The following is a 25,730-nucleotide window of genomic DNA, read 5'->3' on the forward strand; positions in this document are numbered from 1 at the left end:
TTTAGAAGTGGAGATGATGCCCATAGCACCCAATTAGATACTACTTTAACATTTATCTAGCACCTTCTGGAAGGTAATAGCTAGAATCTGGTTGCTATGGTCAACATCTCTACTTCTAAAAACCTGCACTTTAGTAAATATACCCCTCAGTCACTTCCATCCTGTCACATTATGTAGACCATTATCTTCAACCTGAAGTAATTAAAATTAGATCATATATAAATGATACCATGGATGTTTGAATAAATTAAAGGAAGCAAAGTGGCAAGAAAGCTAAATCTTAGTTCTAGTAGACGTGAGCTCCTTATAAACGATTGACCACTGTCTATGTTTGGAAGCCATTAAATATTTTCTTGACATGATTGAGCTGGAGGAGAACAGAATCACCATCATTTGTGAGGGAATGTATGGCTTATAGAAAAATGTTATAAACAATTGAAGGGGTACTGCAATGGGATGTGCTTTGCGCCATTATACGCAAACCTATTTTAAGGGTTTTTGGGAAGATGAGATTTGGAACAATAATAGATTCTGTAAGATGGTTTTTATTTTAAATATGATATTTTGTATATTTGGAAAGGGAGTGAAGATGATCTCAATTACATTCTGTGGAGAATTGAATTCAAATTCATATAATATTAATCTTACATTTAATATTGGCAAAATAGAGGTACATTTTTTGGTACTTGGTAGTGTATGTACAAAATAATATATTAAACACCAGAAACTATTAAAAAACCACAGATAACAACTCTTGCATCAATATGAAAAGTAACAACTATCCAATTTGGTTAGAGAATGTCCCTAAAGATCATACCATTTGGTTGTGTGACTTTACTGGCCTTTTCTTTGTATTGTGTTATCAGCCGGTATTGTATAATTTTTTCAAAAATAATGAACTTCTAAAACAAAAATATCCCCAAAGGACAAATAAAACGGATAAGTAGTAATTGTTCTGAGGTGAAGAACAAGCAGAGTCTTTAAATCTAGTATTTACTGCAAAGGGTAATTCCAGTTCAGACATAGATCCCTGTATTGAAGAGATGTGCAATATCAATAGGGGTGAACTACTTGCCTATAAAAAAAATATATAGAGAAGAAAATTACATTACACTATCATTTATTATTACATGTAATGACTAATCAGGGCCGGATTAACAATGGGGCGGATGGAGCTTCAGCTCCAGGCCCTCCAATGAAAATAGGTCCACACCACAAGGAGACGGTGAGACCGTTCTAGCAGGAAAAAAAATTAAAGATTCCGGTGCCCACCAGCAGCCATGTGAGACTCTGCCCATTCCATCCCCTTGGGCCCTTCATGAGAACCCCTACGTCCTTCGGTAATCTCAGAGGCTGGTGCAGTATAAGACTTCACAGGCCCTCCTTGTGCTGCATGCTGTTGCAGCCTCAGCGCCTCCTCCGCGCTGGCACGTTGAGTGACGTCACTTAAGGGACATAATTAACAGTGGGGTGTCTCCTCTGGTGCCCCAGATACTGGAGTTTCATTTGCGCTGTAATCCAGACGACTGGCTCAAGAGGCACATGTGTCTCAGCTCACCGACAACACCTGACCTCATCTCTCCTGTGATGAGCTCTCGACACTGCTGCTGCCTGTCGGACGAGCCCTTGAGGAGAGATAACAATACAGCCTAAGGTAAGTTACCTACTGGGGTGCTGTGCAACTACATATAGATAGGGGAGGAGAAGGGTGGTGGTGGAGGGGGGGTACGGTTAAACAGCACAGTAGGGAAAATACAGATACTGGGACACAATACATTACATATGGGTGGTTGAGTCACTAATTTATAGATGGGGCTGAGGCACAATAAGGAACTTACTGGGGGTTAAGTGCACAATAAAGAATATACAGATGGGGATGCAGAGCATATTAAGGGAATAAAGAGTTCAAAAAGGAACATCCAGGGGCCGATAATGTAAGCTCTTTACGAGCAGGGCCCTCTACCCTCTTGTGCGTCTCCTTACTTTACTTTCATCTGCTTCTTACTCCCCACTAGGGCACCTAACACTTGGTTGCTTTGCTCTGCTGCTTATGTGGGTGTTATGGTCGCTAATGTAGCAATGTATATTATCCATGTCCTGGTCCTGCATTCTGTTGTATTGTACTGTAAGTCTTTAGTCACGGATTTTTGTTTATATTTTTTGTAAGGTGCTGCGGAACACTTGTGGCGGCATATAAATATTAATAATAAAAAATACAGATGGGGAACAATAAAGAACACACAGAAAATGGAAGCACAATACAGAACATGGGACAGAAGGTAGCATAATAAAGACCATATAGGTGGGGGGGACACAATACAGGACATACTGTAGACGGTCACACATGGACATAGAGGCATTTACAGACATACAGGGTCACATCTGGACATAGTGGCGCACATAAGAATATAAAGAGGCACATGCAGATATATAGAGACTCATAAGGACACAGGCACTTACAGACATACAGGGTCACATGCAGACAGGAAGTGTGCGGCGTGGCTGTTTAAGTGTCTAAGGAGAGAAGTGCAGTATCCAGACATGTACTAAACCGTAGAGAGTGATAAAGTGACAAACACATCCTTTAAAGTGACAGGAGCTAATTGGTTGGTACTTTATTACTCTCCAAGGCTTGGTACATCTCCCCCTATATGTGTATGATTATAATATAAATATATTAATCCCGGTCCACCCACCACCAGGAAGTGGCTGGGGGTATAAATAGTGAGCAAGTCCACCTGTATGATACACCTTGATATAGACTTGTATAGTCGAAACGTGTTGGTGGAGAGCTGGTTGGGCAGACTGATCTGTACTACTGAGGATCTCCTGCATTTCCCCGGAAAGGATATCCAGTGCCATCTATGTACTAAAGTTCATATGTCTCCAGTATCTGGTACGTTTTCTCACCAGCCATCGGTAGATTTTATTGTGGATTTTTATCTTTAGACATTTTAATTCTGAATAAACTCAGTCACTATGCGGAGCTACATTGCTTGTGTTTCATTTGAGGAATAGTAATTCACTTAGAATAAGGCGGATTTCCTACATAGAGAATTTATTATATGCATCCATTCAAGATGTCCCTTTTGTGAGTTTCCATGGAAGAAGTTTGTGAATTTCCAACTTTCTAATAATCACAATATTCAGGGGCGTTTTACGTGAGGAAGGGGCCCGTGTACAGCCTCTGTTTGGGCCCACTTCTCTCTGGCAGCGCAGTAGCTTCTGGCTTAATGCCAGAATCTACTGCGCATGCGTGGGTTTCAGGGAAATTGTCGCTTGCGCCTTATTCCTGGGGACATCTTTCATGCGAATGCACGAGGTACTGGGAAAATGGCCGCACTCTGGAGACTCCGTAAAGGTAAATATAAATCTCTATGGGTGCAGGGTGTGTGGTGTGGGCCCCCCTGGACCCAGGGGCCCGTGTGCACCCCACTCCCTGCACCCATTTTATATACGCCCCTGACAAATATTATTATTTTCTGTATGTTTGAAATGGAATGGTGACCGCCCAAGTGGTAATTGGCAGCACTAGATTGCTTGTGCAGGTTTTACAGTCTGTTTTTTTAGATTTTCCACATAGGAACCACACAGATTACATAATCCTAAATACCATTTTTACTTATTATTACTTGCATAACATACATATTTATTACTTGCATAACATACATTTATTCTGTGATTTTGAAATTGTTACATCCACTAGGGGGAGTACTTCCTCCATTGAACTATTTGCAATAAAATGAGTAGTTTTACATTCTCAGAGATTTACGATAAAATATAAAATACAATCCTAAAAATTAAGAAACGCTGGGTAAACAAAAAATATAAAATTTACTTTTTAAAGCAGGGTCTCTTTGACACTGTTTCAAAATAGCTGGATCCTATTAACTAATAAAAAAAATGTTTTACTATTATTTTTAAATAGTACATAACTAGCTTGTGGTCTTTAATATAAAAATAATATTATTAAGTCAAAACTGGCTTACATTGGCTGGCTCCATGGTTGATAAAAATGTTACCTGCATAAATACTGTCTATCAATTCACTGGAATCATTGACCTCACTAAGTTTCCTTATTACGTCTTGTACTATTATTAAAATGTATTTGATGTAGTTTCCGCATTTTCAGCTGTGATGTAGAATGGGTAAGAGATTGGGTAATAAAACAAGACTTCATATTAGCATATAAGACTGTAGTAAGACGGACCTGCTTGCAGAATTACATTCTGTATTGAAAAAATAGGACTTTGATGTTTTTGATAAATATTTCTGAAAGCTATTTGTGAGGTACTGGTGTCTGGGAAATCGATTGGGTGAGAATGGCTGGCTCAACTGTGGGTAGAAGACCGATGAAGCCAGAAGTTAAAGTTGGTTTCCACCTTCCAATGACTTTTGTTTATTGCCTTGAGCTTGCTCTCCTGCTAAATAAATGATGTCTGATGTGAGGCATGTCTGAAAGAACTAGCAGGCACCGTTTAGGAAAATTGCTAGAGGGCGCGTACAGGTTGGTAGATTAGTCATCTGAGGGTGGATAACTGCTTTAAGCTGAAAATCATGCGATGTTGGGGCAATGGGCTCTGTTCCAGCAGCAGTCAGATATCATTCCTTTTGCTTGCCTGTATGACAGTCGTTATGGGGAATAAAACTTCCACCCTGTTGGTGTCAGTCACACACTACAAACCCGTTCAGGACCTGCCTGGCAAAATCTTTAAAATAAGTCAATTGAAGGTAATTATTTACTCACTATAACTGCAGGAGACAGGGTTCTCAGCGGTGGGGATGGTATAATTTTTGGTCTGTTTCAGTTTGAACCTATTAAAGCTAATTATAAAACACAGTCGGCCTTGTCCTTGGGTTCATTCTGCAGCGTTAGCTGGTAGATAGAAACAGACTTTACCCTGTTCACACCAGCTAGAAAAGTAAATGTTGTATAAATAATACTCAAATATTTAAATCAATGCAAAACTTTTCTGTCTGGTTCTTCAGATGATAAGTGTACACCTTAGTACAGTTCTACTACAAAAGGGTCTGACAACAAAGAGCTACAGTAGTTTTACTATGGCGAGTACCAGAACAGGGATATAACCTATAGTAAACCTAATTTACAAAATAAAAGAATTGTAGCCCTCACAAATTGTGCCCATATCGTGGGACATTTTAGGCTAGACAGTCGTTTATGTATCCAGCTGTACGTACTATGAGCTGTTTATTGTATTGCATGTACTATATTTATGTTTAGATTAGGCCACGCCCCAGTGATGTTACATATATGCCTTGCATTTATTGTGAGATTATAATGTTCGCAAAACAGACAGGGTTCTGGGAGGTGGGGAGGGATTATGGTGAAGATAAACAATAGTACGTTTAGTGAACAGTGAGCTCCGCAAACAGATTTATTAGTACTACACATTTTTATTTGAATAACCTTACACGTGCTATAGTTTTATTTTTATGTGTCTGTCCTGCATGGGAACTGCCATGTTGCCTTCTCAGCCAAAGAACAAAGCAATACCACCAGCCATGCACTCCAATACAACAGTGCCCCTAGTGGGCATGCAGAGGGAATTTTAGATTATTTGTTTTTACCATGTCCATATAATATCCTTTTACAAGTGAAGTGCCGATATCCCTGTTCACCCTGACTGCTTTACTTTTTGTATATTTCGCTATCTGACACCACAAACTGTCCAAGATCACAAGTACATTCAGCAGCCATTTCTAATCCTATAGCATTTGTATTGTTGTATTTCATCTGAAAAGTTCCAGCTAAGGCAGGGAAGTTATTTTCTAGCTGGTAGCGCAGCTTGCAGGACGTACCCAGATTATTGCTTTTATGTCCTCATTTATAGGGTTTGTCCCATCATTAAACAGAGTTATTATATTAGATTACAAATCCGTTTTTCTTTCTCTTTCTCGGTAGGGGATTTGGAAAATATGTTTATGTAACCTTGTCAAAAATAAAATGTTCAAACTGCAAAAAATGTTTTGGGTTGCAAAGTGCCCAGTGTAAGCTTGTGTTGCTGTCACAGGGCAGTTTTACAATGTATTGTTCACACATCTTTAACGAGGAGGGGGCCCGTGTTCATCCCCCTACACTGGCCCCTTCCTCTCATCCCCGCGGCCAGCTGGCCAGCCGCCGCAGAATCAGTAGGCTCTAGAGTGTGCCCAGAGTCTACTGCACATGCACAGGTCGCCGGGGGAATCGACATTTTCCCGGCAATTTCCTCACAGCGCATGTGCAAAACACTGGAAAAATGGCCGTGGAGGCCAATTTCCAGCGTTTTGAGTACTGCTGAGTGACCCGACGGGGGACCTCGGAGAGGTAAGTTTTTGATAACATGGGTGCAGGGTGTGTGGTGCGGGCCCCTTCTCCATGCGTGCGACTTCCTCAAAGATTCCTCAAAGCGGTAGGTACACTATGGCGCTCCCATTTCAGGCATAGTGAGATCCGACTGTCTCAGAATTGATTGTAGGTACGTACATAAAAATGCATAAACTTTTGCGCCTCTGCTGTCTGGTAAATAGCGCTATTTCGGTCTGTAGCAGAAGATATACATGACTCAGAATCAGGACCATAGTACTTATTTTACATTCTGTTAGTTTACTGGAGAATTGTTCATACTTTCACTTCTTGTCACTGCCCACTACTAAATAATACCCTCTGGGGAGTGAGGATGGGTAACGGCAGATGTGACTGCTGGTGCATGGAGACCTGACAGTTTTTATTTTGCATAAATAATAACCAAAGTTGTAGGAAGAAATCTATACTCTCATGTTTAACTTCATAACTTCCTCTAGTTCTAGGTACAAGAGCTGAATATTGTACATATTCCCTTGTAGTTGGCTGTTAATTTAATTTTTTTTTATCTGAACATTTATATTTACAGATCTTACTACTGTAGATTGTAGTACTAAGTAGTCTATTTACTAAGCAGTGTTAGGAGACAGCGTGAAAAGTGATAAGGTGCCAGTCAATCAGCTCCCAACTGCCATCTCATAGGCTGTGTTTGAAAAATGACAGTTGGGAGCTGATTGGCTGGCACCTTACCAGTTTTCACTCAGTGTCCTAACACCGCTTAGTAAATAGACCCCTATATGTTCTAGCATTATAATATAATATATATGAAGCATGAAGGGGAATGCTCTTGTCCGTGTCATTTTCCATTGTAGCATTGTGACATAATGGTGTCTACAGTGTTCATTACAACACCCTGCACCTGTCGCAAACGGTGCAGTTTCTCTTTCCTGCCTGGGGTGTCGCGCTCTGCTCTGGTGCTTCTAGCACACTCAGCTGACGCAGCAAGCAGTTGAGGTACAGACCAGAGTGTGCTAGAAGCACCAGAGCAGAGAGTGACACTCCAGACAGGAAATGGGAACTGCACGGGTTGTGACAGGTGTAGGGTGCTAGAATGAACACTATTATGTACTAAGCCTTGGAGAGAGAGAAAGTGGATGGAGATAAAGTACCAACCGATCGGCTCCTAAATCATTTTAGAGAAAGTGGGTGGTATTTATAAAAGCTTGAAGAGAGATAAGCTGGGTACACACGTAAAGATTTTCTGTCCAACCAGCCAACTAGTTGATTGGTTGGAATGAAAATCTGGTCCTAAAAGTCAGAAAACAGATGAAAATGGTCGGTCAGACAAGTTTGTTAAATGTTTGAACCAAACAATTTGTTCAAACAACAGTTTTTGTCCATTTTCCGGCGTTTGGGATCAAATTGCTGATTGTCATTTGCTTTCATACCTTACCAGATTTTCATTCCAACCAATCAACTAGTTGGCTGGTTGGACAGAAAATCTTTAGGTGTGTACCCAGCCTTAAAGTACCAACCAATCTGCTCCGAACTGTCATCGTACAAACTGTTTGAAAAATGGCAGTTAGGAGCTGATTGGTTGGTACTTTATCTCCGTCCACTTTAACTCTCTCCAAGCCTTAGTATATAGACCCCTAAATATCACAGCCCACATATATTAGCCATTGCCCAAAAGGCAGCTCAAACAAGATGATATAAGAATGTATCGTTTGGTGGCTATTCTTTTTCCAGACCAGCCCTCTGTTTGCTTCCACCAATTAATGCAGAGCATTTGTTATCTTGGAAACTGCAAGCCAGTAATTCAGACCTCCCCCTTCAGCACTGCCCTACATTCATACTGTTATGTAATAAATGACTTCTAGAAGACGACAGGAAAGATATGCGATATGCTGAACAGATTTGGTGTAACATTGACACTCGTTCCAAGTCTTACTTCGTTTTGTACTATACAGGTTTTAATATATACCATTTGATGAATATACAGATGTTTGGGCTTCATAATATGCATATTACACTTTCGCTACTGAGGTTTTTATCAGCTCTGTGCGGAGTCTATCTGCTCCCATTCCAGCATCAGTCATTTGTTTCTGCAGTACCCACACATGTTGTTTTTCAAAAGACCTTGCATATTCAAAATATAATATTTTTTATCTTATTCTTCCTATAACTGCAAATATATAGATTTTACTAATTTATTAAGTTATTTATGTAGCGCACAGATATTACGCAGCTCTTTACAGAGAATATTTCAGTCCTTCACATCAGTTCATGTCCCAGTGGAATTTATAATCCATATCCCCTATCACATGGGCACATTTATTTGTCAGTAGCCAATTAACCTACCAGCATGCTTTTGGAGTGTGGGGAAAAAAACGGAAGCACATGTAGAACATACAAACTACACACATATTTGACTCCTGATCACAGTTATGTAAAAAGTGCAAGAAAATCAACTAAAAGTAAATACCTGTGTGGTTTTTTTGGAGGTTTTTTTTTGGTACTAGTTTGAGGAAAACTCATAAAGGGTCTGTTCCTAAGCCAAGCGTAAAGTGCTTTTAATTCTGGCCGCTTTCAGTGATTGGAAATCCATGTGAACATCCGCCTGTGTACGGGATCGCCTGCATATATGCAACCGCAAACCCCCTCCCCCCCCCCCCCCCCCCCCCAGCCCTCCGGCTGTGAGAGCTGTCGTCATTTGCTGTCTGTATTTGCACCAGCCCCATCCTTGGAGTGGGAAATCCGGCTAAAATTAAGCATATGGCTGCATAAGCTCACTTCCGAATGTCTACATGCTCACTTATGCGATGTGCGCGAAAACAGTAGAACTCTAAACTGCGGAATTGCGCAGTAGAGCCGTCCGTAGTCTTAATTACGTGCAGCTCTGAATTGGGGCCAACATTTATAGGAATGATATGACAGCCCAACAATGGTGTAAGAGTAGACTACGTAACTCATCAAATGAGGGGACCTCTGTGTTTAATGATGCCATGACGGAGGGGGGTGTAGATGGACAACCCTACCCATTACTTAACATTTTCTGTAGTATGGGCATTGTTTAGGGACCCTTCGTGTATGAGTGTTGTGCCTCCATGCCTGTGGCTAGCATTCAGTGTGAGGGTGCTTCAGGTACTTTAAAAATACTGAATGAGTGACTTTCAACCATGTTGCACTACGTGACCTAATGGTAGTGCTGCCCCTGGCTTTGGAAAGGTTGAAGCTGTAGAGAGCTGTAATGTGGGAGAGACAAAACTGTGTGAGTCAAGGGGAGGCGAGGAGCTCTTTTGGCTACAGTTGTTTTTAAAGCCGGTTTTCTACAGGGGGCTGGCCCTAATGGTTTGCCGACAAGGCTAATGATTTGGGGGCTCTCATATCAACATACCTTTTCCCCCAACTAGTCAAACGTTGGGGGCCTGTGATACAGGAAATATGTACCGACCAGCACTACAATAGATTGATTGTCTATGTTGATAACCTGGACGATTTGAACATTGTTTCGGTAATTTGTAACACAGGCACTGACTGGACGGAGCCATGGTCTTTGCAATCACCATCTGTGATAGAAATTAACTTTGCGCAAGTTGCACATCCCCTTCACTCTGTTCTCAGTATAGGCAGAGGCTCCCAGGTGGTCCGGCTAGTTGGAGGGGGGAATGTTGTGACATCACTAGAACATCACTTGAGTGACAGGCAGCCCAGGTAAGAGAAGTGGATGCCTGTATGAGATTACCACTTACCATTACACCCAGTATACAATGGATCTACAAATGCTGACATTAGGAGACATAAACTTGGATTCTCCTGGTGCCCCTGAAGGTTCCACCTCTTTCAGTATAACTAACAGATATTTTAGAAAGGTAATCAGGAAAACACACTTCATTTGGGGCACATTAATGAGGTCTTCCTATTTGTGTGAACGTTGCTATTGTTGGAATCTCAACAATATTTGCCAGTATTTTCCTGCATATTACAATTAAACACATTGACCTTTTTCATGTTCCTCAAATCATTCCTGAAGAACTTTGCAGTGTGGCAGGGAGCATTATCCTGCTGAAAGAGGCCACTGCTTTCAGGGAATATCGTTGCCATGAAGGGGTGGTACGTGTCACAGTAACATCTACATGAATGCCAGGGCCCAAGGTTTCCCAGCATCGCACTGCCTCTACCAGCTTGCCTTTTTCCCATAATGCATCCTGGTGCCATCTCTTCCCCAGATAAACAATGCACAAGCACTTGGCCATCCACATGATGTAAAAAAAAAATGTGATTCATCAAACCAGGCCTCCCTCTTCCATTGCTCCATGGTCCAGTTCTGACTCTCACCTGCCCATTGTAGTAAGCGCTTTCGGCTGTGGACAGGGGTTAGCATGGGCACTCTGACTGGTTTGCAGCTATGCAGCCCCATTTGCTGCAATGCACTGTATGTTCTGACACCCTCTGACGAAACCACCACCCGCAAAGGCGAAGAAACGCGTCAGTTGATTCACATACCATTGGGCACAGATGGAACGCCCTTCCGGGCTGCCGGACAATCTGATTACGGACTTTGCCAGCCGTGATCAGCAGCGTGCACGTGGTTCACCGCTAGTTCCGGGGACATTGGAGCCGCGGCTCAGAAGCACAGGTCCCTTTGTGCTGGTCTCTGCTACATATATCACCGGGCGTGATCTGCTAGCTGCCACATGCCAATACACGGTGTCACCAGGGACTGAATATGTATACAGGTATCGTAACCTCCCCCAGAGTAGGGTAGAGGTAAAGACTTTATAAATTTAATACAATAAGTCTGTACCCCACCAGTACATTGTGGACCGTATTTGGAGCACGAAAAGTTATGACTGCAAGGTACCTACATCTGATAGACTACTAACAATATTGATTCGAGCTGGATTTGGCAACTTTCAGCAGTACTAACTACCAATTGACCTATTACTAACACCTATATGCTATTCACTGCTGTGTATTCTGTGATTAGCTACTACTGTATGGGATCCTGGAAATGCTTGGTTGGACCTAGGGAATATCACTGCTGTGTGATCTATGATAGTTTCTATGTGTGGGGTCCTGGAAATGCTTGAGGGGACTTATACGCTATTCACTGTGGTGTGATCAGTGATAGTTGCTACTGTGGGAGCTGAGGGTCTCTAGCTATTTCGTGGAATTGTTCTGGGATGTTATACTCTACTGGGACTACCTCTGTTCGGACTGCTACCAGTTTATTGCATGTTCACTGTATTTACCGCTTGTCCTGACATATTGTCTATTTCTGTGTGCTGTGGAAAAATAAACCATCACTTCGGTTTCATCTGCTCGGTGTCTGGGTGATTGAGAGAACCCCGTATCCTCACATTTGGTAGTTAGTAGTTATCAATCTGATATCTCTATTACTGTTGACAACTCGACAATCAACCCCACCCCACAAGCTCGCTGCCTAGGTGTCATCCTTGACTCTGAACTGTTTTTTGTTCCCCACATTCAATCTGTCTCTATATCCTGTTACATACATTTAAAAAACACATCCAAAATTTGACCATTTCTACTTCAGGGTCCATAGGGTATCCACAGGATACCTTGGGTATAGGTGTGACGTCAGTCGCAGGGCACCAAAGAGTTAAGCTTTCAGCCTCCCAGGATGCACTAGGTCCCCCTCCTATACCCCGCCCCCGGGCCAAGGCACCTCAGTTTAGTTTGGTGCCCGGCCGGCGTCGGGTGCACCTGTCGGAGTGGGGGCTAGAAGAGCCCCTGAAGCTTTCTTCAGTGCAGCTGTGGCTGCACATCTGGATGTACAGCATGGACAGTCAGTCCTGACGTCCATGCTGTCTTCCCTACACCCCCGCCGGTACCAGAACGCCGGTACCGATCCGGGGATGCTGGTGAGCATCTGGGGTCACAGCTAGCGGTGACCCCAGATGTTCCGGACCATGGCCGGATCCAAGGGGGACAAAGGTAAGCAGCGGGGTCCCGCGGTGGGTCCCCGCTGGTCACATGGTCCTAAGTCCACAGGCAGGGGGCTCCCTGGGGACTGGCTGCAGCGTGGAGCCAGGTACTGAACCTGCGCTTTCCACTACCCCCTGGGACAGCGGACCGCAGCAAAGCGGTAGCGCTGCGGCGTCCCAGGGGTTAAATGCATGCCAGGGGAGCGCGCCTTCCCTGTCACAGCCGGCGCCTCCCCCGCTGCACACAGCCCTCTCTGCACTGTGCTGACTGGTCCTGTGTCAGCGCTCCTCCCCCAGGCCAGCTTCTCTCTGCTCCTCAGCGGCCATCTTCTCTGCAACGCATGGTGAACGCTGCTGGAAGTCTGGAAGGAAGCATCGTGGTCTGGGTCCCCCCGCATACCTCTCCTCCGCTGTGGCTCAGGTCTGTGTATGCAGCGCTGTGTCCTACCAGGCCCTGTGTCTGTGTAGTTGAGTGATCAGCGCTGTTAGTGCAGGAAATGTTATTTCTCTGCATTGTATGTGACTGTGCTAGCGCTGCCTGTAACTTTTCTTCTCTAAACTGTCAGCTTTATTACTGTCCTTGTTCTTTCTGCTAAAGCCCTTGCGGTGCGGTGGGAGGCCGCCTGCTGCAGTTCTCCCGGTGTTGGTCGTTTACTACGACAGACACTTGGGTTCTGGAAGTGGTCTCCCACGGGTACGCCCTCTCCTTCCGGCACAGACCCCCGGCTCGATTCTTCACCACGGGTCTACCATCAGACCGGAACAAGGCTACGGAGCTGCGGAAGGTATTGCACACTATGCTCCAGGCTGGAGTTATAGTGCCTGTTCCATTCTCCCAGAGGGGCCAGGGTTTCTATTCAAATCTATTTTTGGTACAGAAACCCAATGGGTCATATCGTCCGATTCTCAACCTCAAAGCACTCAACAAGTCTTTGCGGGTCCCGAAGTTTCGGATGGAGACCCTACGGTCCATCATTCTGGCGCTGGAACCTGGGGACTACATGGTGTCATTGGACATACAGGACGCTTACCTGCATGTCCCTATTCTTTTGCGCCATCAAGAGTTCCTTCGGTTTGCAATCCGCAGCGACCACTTCCAGTTTCGGGCATTACCTTTTGGCCTGGCGACAGCACCACGTGTTTTCACCAAGGTGATGGCGGTCATGGCGGCTTCTCTGCGGCTGCAAGGAGTCCGCATGTTGCCGTACTTGGACGACCTGTTATTGGTGGCAGGATCTCCAGAGCTCCTGTTACACCACTTGGACCTGACCATTGCACTGCTGCAACGGCACGGCTGGCTAATCAACTGGCAGAAGTCCACTCTAATCCCGTCTCGGAGGATTCTGCATCTTGGAGCCTTATTGGACTCGGGACAGCAAAGGATCTTCGTGACGGAGGACAAGATCTCTGCTTTACAGTCAAGGGTGCGCAGTTGTCTGCACAGCCGCCGGGTGTCCTTACACTCGGCGATGAGGTTACTGGGCTCCATGGTGTCGGTGTTCGACATGGTGGAATACGCCCAGTTTCACTCCAGACCTCTGCAGCACCTAATCCTGTCCAAGTGGAACGGGCTGCCTCAGTCTCTGAAGTTCCAGACGATTGTGCTCACCCCGGAGGTTCGCCTGTCCCTTGTGTGGTGGTTAAAGACGACCCACCTCAACAAGGGACGTCCGTTCTGGGTTCCAAATTGGGTCCTGTTGACAACGGACGCCAGTCTTCGGGGCTGGGGAGCAGTTTCGGGTCCACACTTGTTCCAGGGCAGGTGGACGCCGACAGAAGCGGAGCTTCCAATAAATATCTTGGAACTCCGTGCGGTCTTCAATGCTCTCCTGCAGGCACAGCGGTTTCTCCAGGGTCACCCGGTGCAGGTCCAGTCGGACAATGCTACCACCGTGGCCTACATAAACAGGCAAGGAGGAACTCGCAGTCGGGCGGCTCTCGTAGAGGTCTCTCGGATCCTGGTTTGGGCGGAGCGCAATCTTTCGGCCATATCAGCGGTCTTCATCCCGGGAGTGCTAAATTGGGAGGCGGACTTTCTAAGTCGCCAGGACGTTCATCCAGGGGAATGGTCCCTGCACCCGGACGTTTTTCAACTACTGGTGGACAGGTGGGGTCTTCCAGAAATCGACCTCATGGCGTCCCGGCACAACAACAAGTTGCCGGTGTACGGGTCTCGCACAAGAGACGAAGGGGCGTCTCTGGTGGATGCTCTGTCTGTCCGGTGGACGTTCAGGTTCGCATACCTGTTCCCTCCGGTCTCCCTTCTTCCACGGGTAATCCGGAAATTCAAACAGGAAGGAGGGACGTTCCTGTTGATAGCTCCCGCGTGGCCCAGACGGCACTGGTTCTCAGACCTTCAGGGTCTGTCCGTGGACAGTCCTCTGCGGTTGCCGCTACGACCGGACCTTCTGTCTCAGGGTCCTTGTCTTCACCCGGACCTGACTCGGCTGTCTTTGGCGGCGTGGCTGTTGCGACGGCCATGCTGAGGTCCCGGGGGTTTTCCAGCTCTGTGGTGCGTACCATGTTACGAGCTCGGAAACCGTCTTCCGCGAGGATATACCATCGCGTGTGGCATACGTTCTTCCAGTGGTGTCGACCGAGAGGTTATGCACCGCGGGAGTTTCGTCTGTCTCGGATTCTCGCCTTCCTGCAAGCGGGACTAGATCATGGGCTTCGCCTTGCTTCTTTGAAGGTACAGGTTTCGGCCCTATCTGTCTGGTTTCACCGTAGGATTGCTACAATCCCGGATGTGCGCACCTTTATGCAAGGTGTTCTCCGTATTCAGCCGCCCTTTGTTCCACCTGTGGCGCCTTGGGATTTGGCTGTGGTCCTGAGGGCTCTCCAAGGACCGCCGTTTGAACCACTGGGCTCAGTGGATATTAAATGGCTAACAGCTAAGACTGTTTTCCTTCTGGCCGTTGCTTCGGCCAGACGTGTTTCTGAGTTAGGGGCTCTTTCTTGTAGACCCCCTTTCTTGGTTTTTCATGGGAACAGGGCAGTGCTCCGCACTCGGCCCGAGTTTCTTCCCAAAGTTGTTTCCCAGTTTCATGTTAACGAGGAAATAGTTGTTCCGGCCTTTAACTCACCGGGTCTTTCCGTGGGTGAGGCCTCTTTGGATGTTGTGCGGGCCTTAAGGACTTATGTTGACCGCACTTCTTCGTTTAGGAAGTCGGACGCTTTGTTGTCCTCTGTGGCTTCCGTAAAAAGGGTTGGCCTGCTTCAAAGCAAACTTTGGCAGCCTGGATCCGTATGGCTATTTCTGAAGCTTATCTTCATGAAGGCCTACCGGTCCCTCCTTCTCTGAAGGCTCATTCCACTAGGTCTGTGGGTCCTTCGTGGGCAGCTCGACGTGGTGCCTCGGCAGTTCAGATCTGCAAGGCTGCTATGTGGTCTTCTGTCCATACCTTCGTGAGGTATTACAGGTTTGACACCTTCGCCTCTCAGGATGCTTCCTTCGGGCGGCGGATTCTCCTTTCTGCACAGGAGCGTCCCCACCCTTAAAGGATACTGCTTTGGGACATCCCCAAGGTATCCTGTGGATACCCTATGGACCCTGAAGTAGAAAATATGAGATATGGTAAGAACTTACCCTTGTTATCTCTATTTCTATGAAGTCCATAGGGTTCCACAGGACTCCCGCCCTGTCGCACCTGTGCTGCAGATGGGCTTTGCTCTGGTCACCGGTTTTCCGTCTCCCTCTGGTGAGAATGTGATTCTTGTATGTGTCCAGATCTTTGTTCTCTCTCTTCCTTCTCCTCCTCCGGCCTAGGGCTTGGTAACTAACTGAGGTGCCTTGGCCCGGGGGCGGGGTATAGGAGGGGGACCTAGTGCATCCTGGGAGGCTGAAAGCTTAACTCTTTGGTGCCCTGCGACTGACGTCACACCTATACCCAAGGTATCCTGTGGAACCCTATGGACTTCGTAGAAATAGAGATAACAAGGGTAAGTTCTTACCATATCTCATATTATCTTACGCAAGACACTGCAAAAACTCATAGATGTACTCATTATTTCCCGCATTGACTATTGCAATAGTCTGCTTATTGGTCTTCCCAAAAATAGGCTCTCACCACTACAATCCATTTTGAATGCAGCTGTGAGGTTGATCTTTCTCAGCAAACGTTCAGTGTCTGCTGATCCACCCTGTCAGTCCCTCCATTGGCTGCCGGTCTTCTACCGTATTCAATTTAAAATACTTACACTCACGCATAAAGCTATTAACCAAACCACACCAACATACATCTCTTCACTTATCTCAAAATATATTCCAACCCGGCATCTCCGCTCTGCACAAGATCTGTGTCTCTCATCCCTGCGCATTACTTGTTCCCATGCACGGTTACAGGACTTTTTTCGGGCTGCACCCACCCTGTGGAATGCCTTACCACGCACAATAAGACTTTCCACTAGTTTCCAAACATTCAAGCGTTCTCTGAAAACTCACTTCTTCAGACAAGCTTATCAGATTCCAGAACCGCCCACCTAACCTTATTATAGCTTCCCTATCTAACACTCCTCTCATAGTATACACCTATCACATCTTCTCTTTCTTCAATTTAACTTCCTCCTAACCCTAGGCCAACTTTCCAGTGTGATTGGATCATACAGCCCACCAAGAACATCTGCAATCGGACAGGGCCAATTTGCAATATGTAGCACCTATCCTTGTGTATCAACACCTATTTCCCTACAGATTGTAAGCTTGCGTGCTGGGCCCTCTTACCCTAATGTATGTCTTTTACATATGCCTTGTATGTATGTATGTATGTATGTCTTTTACAACCCAGTAAAATGTTAATGTTGATTCAAATTGTAAAGTGCAACGGAATTTGTTGCGCTATATAAGAAACTGTTAATAAAATAAATAACACTGTCAGTCTGCTTAAGTTCTTACCACAAAGACCTACTCACTGCCTTGTGCGACCGATAGTGCTTTGCTGCTGAATCTATAACTGCTTGTTTTATTGCTGATGTTATATATGTATAATATTGTTAAATTATTGAATGTATTTTCCACCTATGGACCTATGTGTGTGAAAAATTTGAATATTAATTTAAGTAAACAATTTAAGCGCTCCCATTTCTTTTGCTTAGTCTTTTACAGTGTAGTGTCCAGATCCACATTGTGGGGGCAGCTGGACCAGATTGTGCTAAATTACAACTCTCTGCAAGAATTTAATTTAAGGATATATACTTTAAACGCCCACTTTTATATACTTATATATTTCCTTTTTACTGTGTTGTGTTCTGACATCTTTCTGTCACAGCCAGTATACTTTTTTAGTCATTTGTAGTACAGTAGCTCTGTAGGATCGGACCAGATGGACTAGCAATCACTCTCCACGAGCATCAATGAGCTTTGGGCACCCAAGAACCTGACGCCGGTTCACCAGTTGGACCACTTTTGCTAGGTACTAACGACTGCATACCAGGAACACCCCATAAGACCTGCTGTTTTGGAGATGCTCTGACCCAGTTGTCTATCCATATCACCCTTGTCAGAGTTGCTCAGATCCATACCCATGCCCATCAGCTTTAAGAACTGTGTGTCCACTTGTTTCCTTTATATACCACCCCGTGTATATATGTGTGTATATAAATCTTTGGCAAATATATGAAAAAGTGACTGGCCACTGTGATTCATAATTCCTTTAGTTAATAAGACTGAAGGACACAATGAATCCAGCATCTGTAGGGTCGTTGTAAAGTCATTGGGTATTTATTTGTGATACAGGAGTCTTTTTAATTTAAGCGCACAAGATGTGAGCTCAGACAGTGACACAGCATTATTTCATCTGTCTAGCTAATAGTCTTGTATTTTCCCTGCCATCCTCTGCTTGAGTTAAGATGTAAACTAAATTAAAATGGGTCAGAGATGCTGGCATGCTCGTGGATGTTTGAAATGGCAGCAGCTACCCTTTTGCCAAGTCAGAATTCAAAGCAGCGGGGGAAGCGTCGCTCGGGGCAGGGAGGGGACGTGTTACCGTGGCAACGACAGAATATGTTAGAATGAGAAGAGAACCACAAGAAGTTTCAGTGGAAATGTACAATGACCGTACAGGGAGGACAGGATGTGCGTGGCTCAGGATATTTGCTTGGGATTCAAAAAGAGATTTAATTTGAATGTTTTATTTTTATTTGATTTTTTTTTTTTTTTTTTTTTTGCTCATTGGTGCTGTTCCATTCCCGAAGTGTTAAGGTGGCCCCAGCAAAACCAAATTTCCAAACTACGCAATACGATTCTCTACTGTCTACCAAATAATGAATTATATAACCATGCCTGCTCCTTCTGACGTCTGCTACCCTGGTGGGTCCATGTACATAATGATTTAAAGGGACAAATGATGAGTGAAAAATTAATGTCTAAAATTATATATATATAATATGTATATCTGTGTGTGTAATAAATAAATATATAATATATATATTTATTATAATAATGAGCCAGCGCTCCACAATGACATATACAACTTGCCCTGGTGCCCTCTGTGGCTTTAAAATACCTCTTACGTATGGTAAATTGCAGCGGCACTCACGGGTCTTGAAATTAAGAATGAGTCATGAGTCAAAACTGTGTTACTGCTTGTGCAACGTTTCAGTTGCAAGTCTTTTTATCAAGAACGGGTAAGTTCCTATTTCATTTATGTGAAAAACGATTCTTTCATTTCAAACTAATCTGGTTCCTGGGTAGAGCCTGCTTTCACATGACAATAAATAAAGCACAGGGATAAGCACTTAATGTGGCTGATGTTGAAATAAGTAGAGACTGTTTGTTTTTTTTGTTTTTTCATGGACAACTTTACGTTACCCTGTTACGTGTCACATCAAAACTGAATCTTTTCGTTGATGTCAGGAGGAAAAACAACTAATGTCATCTACAAGGCAATCTTTTTTTTTTTTTTTTTTTAACCGAGGTTTTACAAGATTATCACCGTAAATTCAAAATTGCTCCCGTGTAAAGCCGAGGCGGAACACTAGTCTATATAAAAGCGAGAAAGTGTGTGTGTGTCATATGCATGACCAGAGTTTTGTTCCTAGCTCCACCAAATTTGGCATGGTGGTGTAGTTTGACGAGGATTAGGTTTTTGGCTATGTTTGAAGTTCGTCAGGGCCATGGAAGTCTACGTGTGGAGTCTGATTTGAGATGGAGACATATGGCACTCCCGGTCCCCAGAAAGAGTAGGCATGCCTCCGGAGCCGGCCGGGACCAGCAAGCACCCACCCCTCCCCACACAGCCACCCACTTACTGAGCACAAGTGAGCTGTCCCGTGGAGGGGGGGTTGTTGATAATGCGATTCGCGCTGTATTGCGTCGTCCTGGCCCTGCCCCCGCTTTACAATGCTGTCAATATCTGCATTCTATAGTGGGGGTGTGGCCAGATTCCACCGCACTGCCCATCCTTTGCTGCGCCACACCCCATGCAATGCCCACCATTGCAACGCCACACCCCCTCACTCTTTCCCGCTGTGCCGACCTGGCTGCCCACTCCCGAAAGGGGCAGCCAGAATGTCAGCAAGTGTGATAATTATGCCTTCATTGATATCTCGGAGATCTGATTTGCCCCGTGTTAGTATGAGCCATCTGTGAAGGCTATATATATGGTCTGTTATAAATGTATGTGTAAATGCCTTTTTTTACAGCTAGTGTATAACTGCCTCTAACACTCTCATGGTAAAATAAAACTTAGCAGTGTCAGAAGCTTGTCATGCTTTATACTGTATATATTGCAGTCTTCATTCCTCGTTGGACAAGAGCAGCCTGAACTCTTGGAAACTCGGAAGGCATGTGTGTTATGGGAAATGAAACAAAAGTTGCATTCACAGGCAGCAGAAAGGAAAAAAAAATGAAACCCCTGTTTTGTAATCGGCTTATCATAAACTGGAAGAATTCAGGCTCTTAGCAGAAGCCTCATACATAGAATTGCAGCAAGTTCTTCCAATGGCTTGTTGAGGCTCTTGGCAGCGTGCATCGCTTAACCCCTAAAGGTCTTGAGACATATGCCCCAGGGCTTCTTAGGGTGGTTTCCTCCGTGCCTTACTCTTTTTACCTCTCGTCACAGTGTGACACCCTGTATTATATAGCTATGCAGTGTTATTGGGACAGTAACAGAAAGAAGCAAACTATTTGGCGTTCTGGGCTTTAGAAGCTCAGAATTTTACAGAAGAATCAATTGGTTTGTTCTGTCAGCATAATCCAGAGTGTGGGTTGTTTTTGTCCTTAAACCAGAGGTTCCCAAACTTTTGTGAATCACGGCGCGCTAGAGTATCAGCATTGTTGTCACGGCACCTCTAAGCCAAACGTTTGTTATTGAGAAATTCAGTAAATTCAAGTAAAGTGCAGTAAATTGTGCTGCCCTGTCATCCTTAGGGTCAGTTATGTGGTGGTGGACAGGTTTGCGCTTCTGTTTGTGCACATATTTACATTACATTGACCATAAATAATTTGATTTGGTGCTGGACCACCAACCTGAGGCACCGCTGCAAGTGTCCCAAGGCACCCCAGGGTGCCACGGTGCACAGTTTGGGGACCACTGCCTTAAACTATTTATTGCAGCTAAAGAGTCCATCCCCTGCTTCTAACTTAGTAATAGTCACTTCTGTCGTTTAATAAAATGTCATCTTACTGAAAATACTTGTATATGCACCGATGTATCAAATAATGTACTATATTAAAATGTACCTCAATTATTTCTTACATTTATTTTTGGTGACTGATTTTTAACAGAATATCTTTTCATGTCGGTATCACATGACATCTTATAACCACACCGTTTAGCATCCCTATTGTCCAGAAGGAATTTGGCCAAAGTTCCCTATAGTTGGATTTTTCCCATTTTGGTAACCTTTATGTGTTCCTGGTGACACAATCTGGCTATTTGTGGTCATGATCTTCATAAGGTTTGCAAAATGGCATTTTGCGACCGGTATCTTTAATAATGTTTGTGTGTGTGCACACTCATTGCCTCCAGAACAGTCGGCAATGGCATTTTGCGACCGGTATCTTTACTGATTTTTTCTGGTGCCCCAAACAGGTGAGCAGGAAAATAAGCAAAGATCGTCTTCAGTAATAGACAGTAATGGGCGTAGCCAGACATAGCTGTAATATTTGAAGTCACAATGTGAGGAATTTAGGCCCTGATTCAGAGCCGGACGCTCTGACCAGAGCGCTCGCTCTGAATCAGGGCCCACCTCCATTAATATGGAGCGTCCTCCTGACGCTCGTATAGCTGTGGGTCACCACCCACAGCATATACGAGCGTGCAGGATGATGGTCGTGATGGTCTTGACCATCGCGACCATCGAAACTGCGAGCAACAGCCTGCGGTTGAGTTTCTCAACCGCAAGGCCAGGAGTGATTTTGGCTCTATCAGAGCCAAAATCACTCCCACTGACATCACTAGTGATGTCAGTGGGGCCGGCTTCAGACGGTAGGCGTTCCCTTGGGAACGCCTCCGTCTGGCAGGCACGCCCCCGGCACGCCCACCAAAGGGGGCGTGCTGTCAGTCAACATCGACAGCACGCCCCCTTTGATGAGACACTCCGAGCGAAGGAAAGTCCTTCGCTCAGCGCGTCTCGCGCAGGCGCACGACGGAGCTCCCTCCATCGTGCGCATGCGCAGTGCGGACCATCGACCCACTTGCGAGCGGACAGCCGCTCGCGAGTGGGTCTGAATGAGGGCCTTAGTTCCCACCTTAGAGATAATGCTTAAAGCTCCCAGTGCTGTGAGGTTGGTTCATCTTGTTTGGGAAATGTAATTGCCACCTCTTTAGTATTAATAAGGCTGGTTACTGGTGTTAATATTGCAGACAGGTAACAGAGCTGGTCTTTGGTTGGTTTGCTTTGCTAGTGTTTCCCAGGAAAGTGGAAACAAGCATATCGGGTATATATGTGACTCCGCCATTAGTAAACAGAACTTCTATAAGTTTCATTGAATGACATCATATTTTTCAATCTATCGATGCCCATCATACAGCAGGAATGTAGGCGCTGTGACCTAGTGGAATAAATAAAATGTTATAAGTTCCTTTATGACTTTTCATATATTTCTTTAGGTTTGATGTTAAATGCATGTAAAATAAGTGAGTATAGTAAAACGGCACATAGGGGTATATTTACTAAAGTGCGGGTTTTTAGAAGTGTAGATGTTGCCTGTAGCAACCAATCAGATTCTTGCTATTCTCTTCTAGAAGGTGCTAGATAAATGTTAAGTAGAATTATTTGGTTGCTATGGGCAACATCTACACTTCTTAAAACCCACACTTTAGTAAATATACTCGATGGAGTCTCAGCTACTGAGCGTCTGTGTCTTTAAATCCAGCAGCACATGTAACCTAGGAACGAAATGAATCGCCTGCATTTAGCTTACTAAATATGAGGTATTTGGAGAGAGCGAGTGGGCGGATGTATAAACACACGCCAAGGAAACTCATTCTTCACGTGTTTGTATGTTTATTATTTTACAAGGCTTAGCTTCTCCATTGGAACAGTGCAAGGGTAAGAGACGATGCAGGGTTTATACAGCGGTGACTCACCCCTTCTGCTGGCCCCAATTAGCAGCTCCCCCATAACATTATTCTTTTTTTTTTTCCCCTCTGAGCATTTCAATTACAAGCAATCATATCTAAAGTAATGAGTACTACTCTAAGCCATTCTATGAGAGGTATACTGGAGATTGGCCTGCAAAGCCTAATTGCTGTTATTGTACAGTATATTTGCAATTCCATTTCCCAACATTTTATATCATTTCTATCAAGGTAATTCCTTCATATTGGAGCCAGACTTCCTCCTCTCTAGAGGACATGCTGGATATTGCACCGACAGGCATAGTACAGGCAGCTATTGTGGTGACTGAACCTATATTCCGCTTATTAATACAGTAGCAATTGGTGACATTACTTAGATATGAGGCTGGGTGAAGGCACATTTTTATCACCTCACAGCTATTATCTTCTACAAGGTGCTAGAATAATAAGTAGAATCTGATTGGTTGCTATGGGCCACTTCTTAAATCCTCTCATAGGGTTCTGTATGTATGGAGTTGTTTTATGAAACTGCTGCCCTGGAAAAAGTTACGGTAATCCATAGCAACCAGTCAGATTTTTGTTATTTTAGAACACCTGGTTGTTATCGATGGCAAAACTTTTTCCTTATGTTCCGGTGTTATTTAAAATGAATGTGTGATTGTTTTTTATTTGTAAAATTAGTCTTATAATAATTTTTTAATAAGTGCCTTCAACACTGCTTATGCCTAAAGATAGGTTTTGTGCTACTAGAAAACAGACACAAGCTACATGCAGGGCTGTTTTTCTGGAAGAATAAGATCAGAAACTGGGTGGCACTATAGAAAAAAAATAAAAATAAAATAATATAAATATATATATCTACCCCATCTGTGTCAACCCAGTTTTGTCTTCCCCCACCTTTTTAGAATGTAAGCTCTCATGAGCAGGGCCATCTACCCTCTTGTGCTTCTCCTTACTATAGTGTCATTTACTTCTTACTCACCACTAGGGCACCTAACACTTGGTTGCTTATGCTCTGTTGCTTATCTGGGTGATATGGTCACTAATGTAGCAATATATCCATGTCCTGTATTGTATTGTTCTGTAAGTCACTTGTATACAATTTGTTTTTGTACTTTGTAAGGCGCTGCGGAACACTTGTGGCGCCATATAAATAAATGCTAATAATAATAATATATATATATATATATATATATATATATATATATATAATATATATATATATATATATATAATCTATACATATATATACAGAAGTCACTCAAAAGGGACTTTAAAATTAGACTCATCTCATGGAAAATACATTTTGGCCGAGGACATTACGTCCTAGTTAATGAGAGGTGCAGGAACGGAGTTCCTGCTGAAAAATAGCACTGGTTACATGTACCCGGATGTAGCTTGAGTGTTGGGCTTCATATTGCACTATGCTCGCTCCTGGGTGACTCAAGGCAAAGGAAAGCAGGCCACCCTGGATTGAGCATAGATCAGTATTGTATTTCCATACAGTGTACTTTTTTTTTTTTTGGTTTTGTTTTTTAACACAGTTTTAACGGCACTATGCCAATTAACCATTTTACTTGGAGCTGTCCGGCTCTCTCTACTGCCCTCCGCATAGTTGTATTTCCCTGTCATGTTCTGCCACATGCTTGTCTGAATATTAGAAGCCAGCAGTCACTGATGTATATTTTCTTACAGATCGAGACTGAACATTGGAAGTCGATTGATGATATTTCCTGTCCCTGCTGTTACAGAAAAGCCAACTGAAACAGGTCAGGACCAAACCATTTTCCTTCTTAGCTGCTATAACAGTGCTGCTGCCGTGTTCTGCAATGGGGTTACGGGCTGGAATTCACAGCTTTTTCTAAAAAATCTTCTGATAAGCTGATACTTCGTGGATATGTGTACAGAACAGTATCCTAACTGCACCACGGCGCTACCATTCAGCTAAAACAAATTTAAACCTGCTTTCCAAAGTTTGCAGAAGTCTCCTTTACATACAGGAGGCAGTCGGGAAGACGACGGACGTAATCCCGACCGCTGGTTTCCCGACTGTCTAATCTCGGCAAGGGGTTAAATGACAGGCGTCGAAATTTCGACGCCTGTCATTAGACCTACGCCGGGAGCCCGACACTCGGCTTACCAATCGAAGGTAAGCTGGGTGCGGACAGCCGCAGGGTGGGAGGGTTAGGGTTAGGCTAGGGGAAGGGGGCGTTAGGGTTAGGCACCCCCGGGCGGAGGCTAAGGTTAGGCTCCTCCCCCCGGGGGACTTAGGTTTAGGCGGCGGGGAAGGGGGGGGGTTAGTTTTAGGCACTTAGAGGGGAGATTAGGGTTAGGCACCCCCTTGGGAGGTTAGGTTTAGGCGGCGGGGAAGGGAGGGTTAGTTTTAGGCACTTAGAGGGGAGATTAGGGTTAGGCACTTGGGGGGGAGGTTAGGGTTAGGAATCCCTTACATACATGTGCAAATGTATACACCACTGCCACTTTGAAAAACACAGTAGTAGGATTGTTCTAGCCTTAAACAGTGAAATCACCCTCGGTGGGTAATATAAATATTAGTTTTTTTTCTTAAATTTTGTGTAAAACTTGCTAGGAGGTAACACGGAACCTCCGTGGTGCTCTGTAAAGGACCGGCTCTTCATGGCATCTGCCAGCCTCCACACACAGCCTCACAGACAATAGGATACAAAAGGAAAATTGCATCATCAATTTATAGGGAGCAACATGGGGACTAAAGGGAGGGTTTAAATAGAAATGGGGGAAAAAGAGAGCTCATAAGAAAAAACAATGTTGCCAGAAATAAATATATTTAATAGATGGGTAAAGAATGCACTGCTTGTGATTGAGCAGTGCCATGGTGTGAGGAAGGGCAAGAGAAGTAGGACATTAGACTGAGAGTTGGATCACGCAAGAAACAGGATCCCCATATAGCACAAAATAGGTATGTGATTTTCTGTC

General features: G+C 44.3%; 1 protein-coding gene across 1 annotated transcript in view; it reads left to right on the plus strand.

The window, feature by feature from the left end:
- The window catches only part of MRPS31 (mitochondrial ribosomal protein S31), a 58,343-nt gene that overhangs the window by 1,182 nt on the left and 31,431 nt on the right, over window positions 1–25,730 (plus strand). Inside the window, exon 2 of the mRNA XM_088460172.1 lies at window positions 24,471–24,544. Coding sequence (XP_088316298.1) covers window positions 24,471–24,544 — 74 coding nt within the window. The remainder of the gene's footprint in view (window positions 1–24,470; window positions 24,545–25,730) is intronic.

This window comes from Taudactylus pleione, unplaced genomic scaffold, assembly GCF_031769625.1.
Source record: "Taudactylus pleione unplaced genomic scaffold, aTauple2 ptg000043l, whole genome shotgun sequence".
Classification (NCBI taxonomy): domain Eukaryota; kingdom Metazoa; phylum Chordata; class Amphibia; order Anura; family Myobatrachidae; genus Taudactylus; species Taudactylus pleione.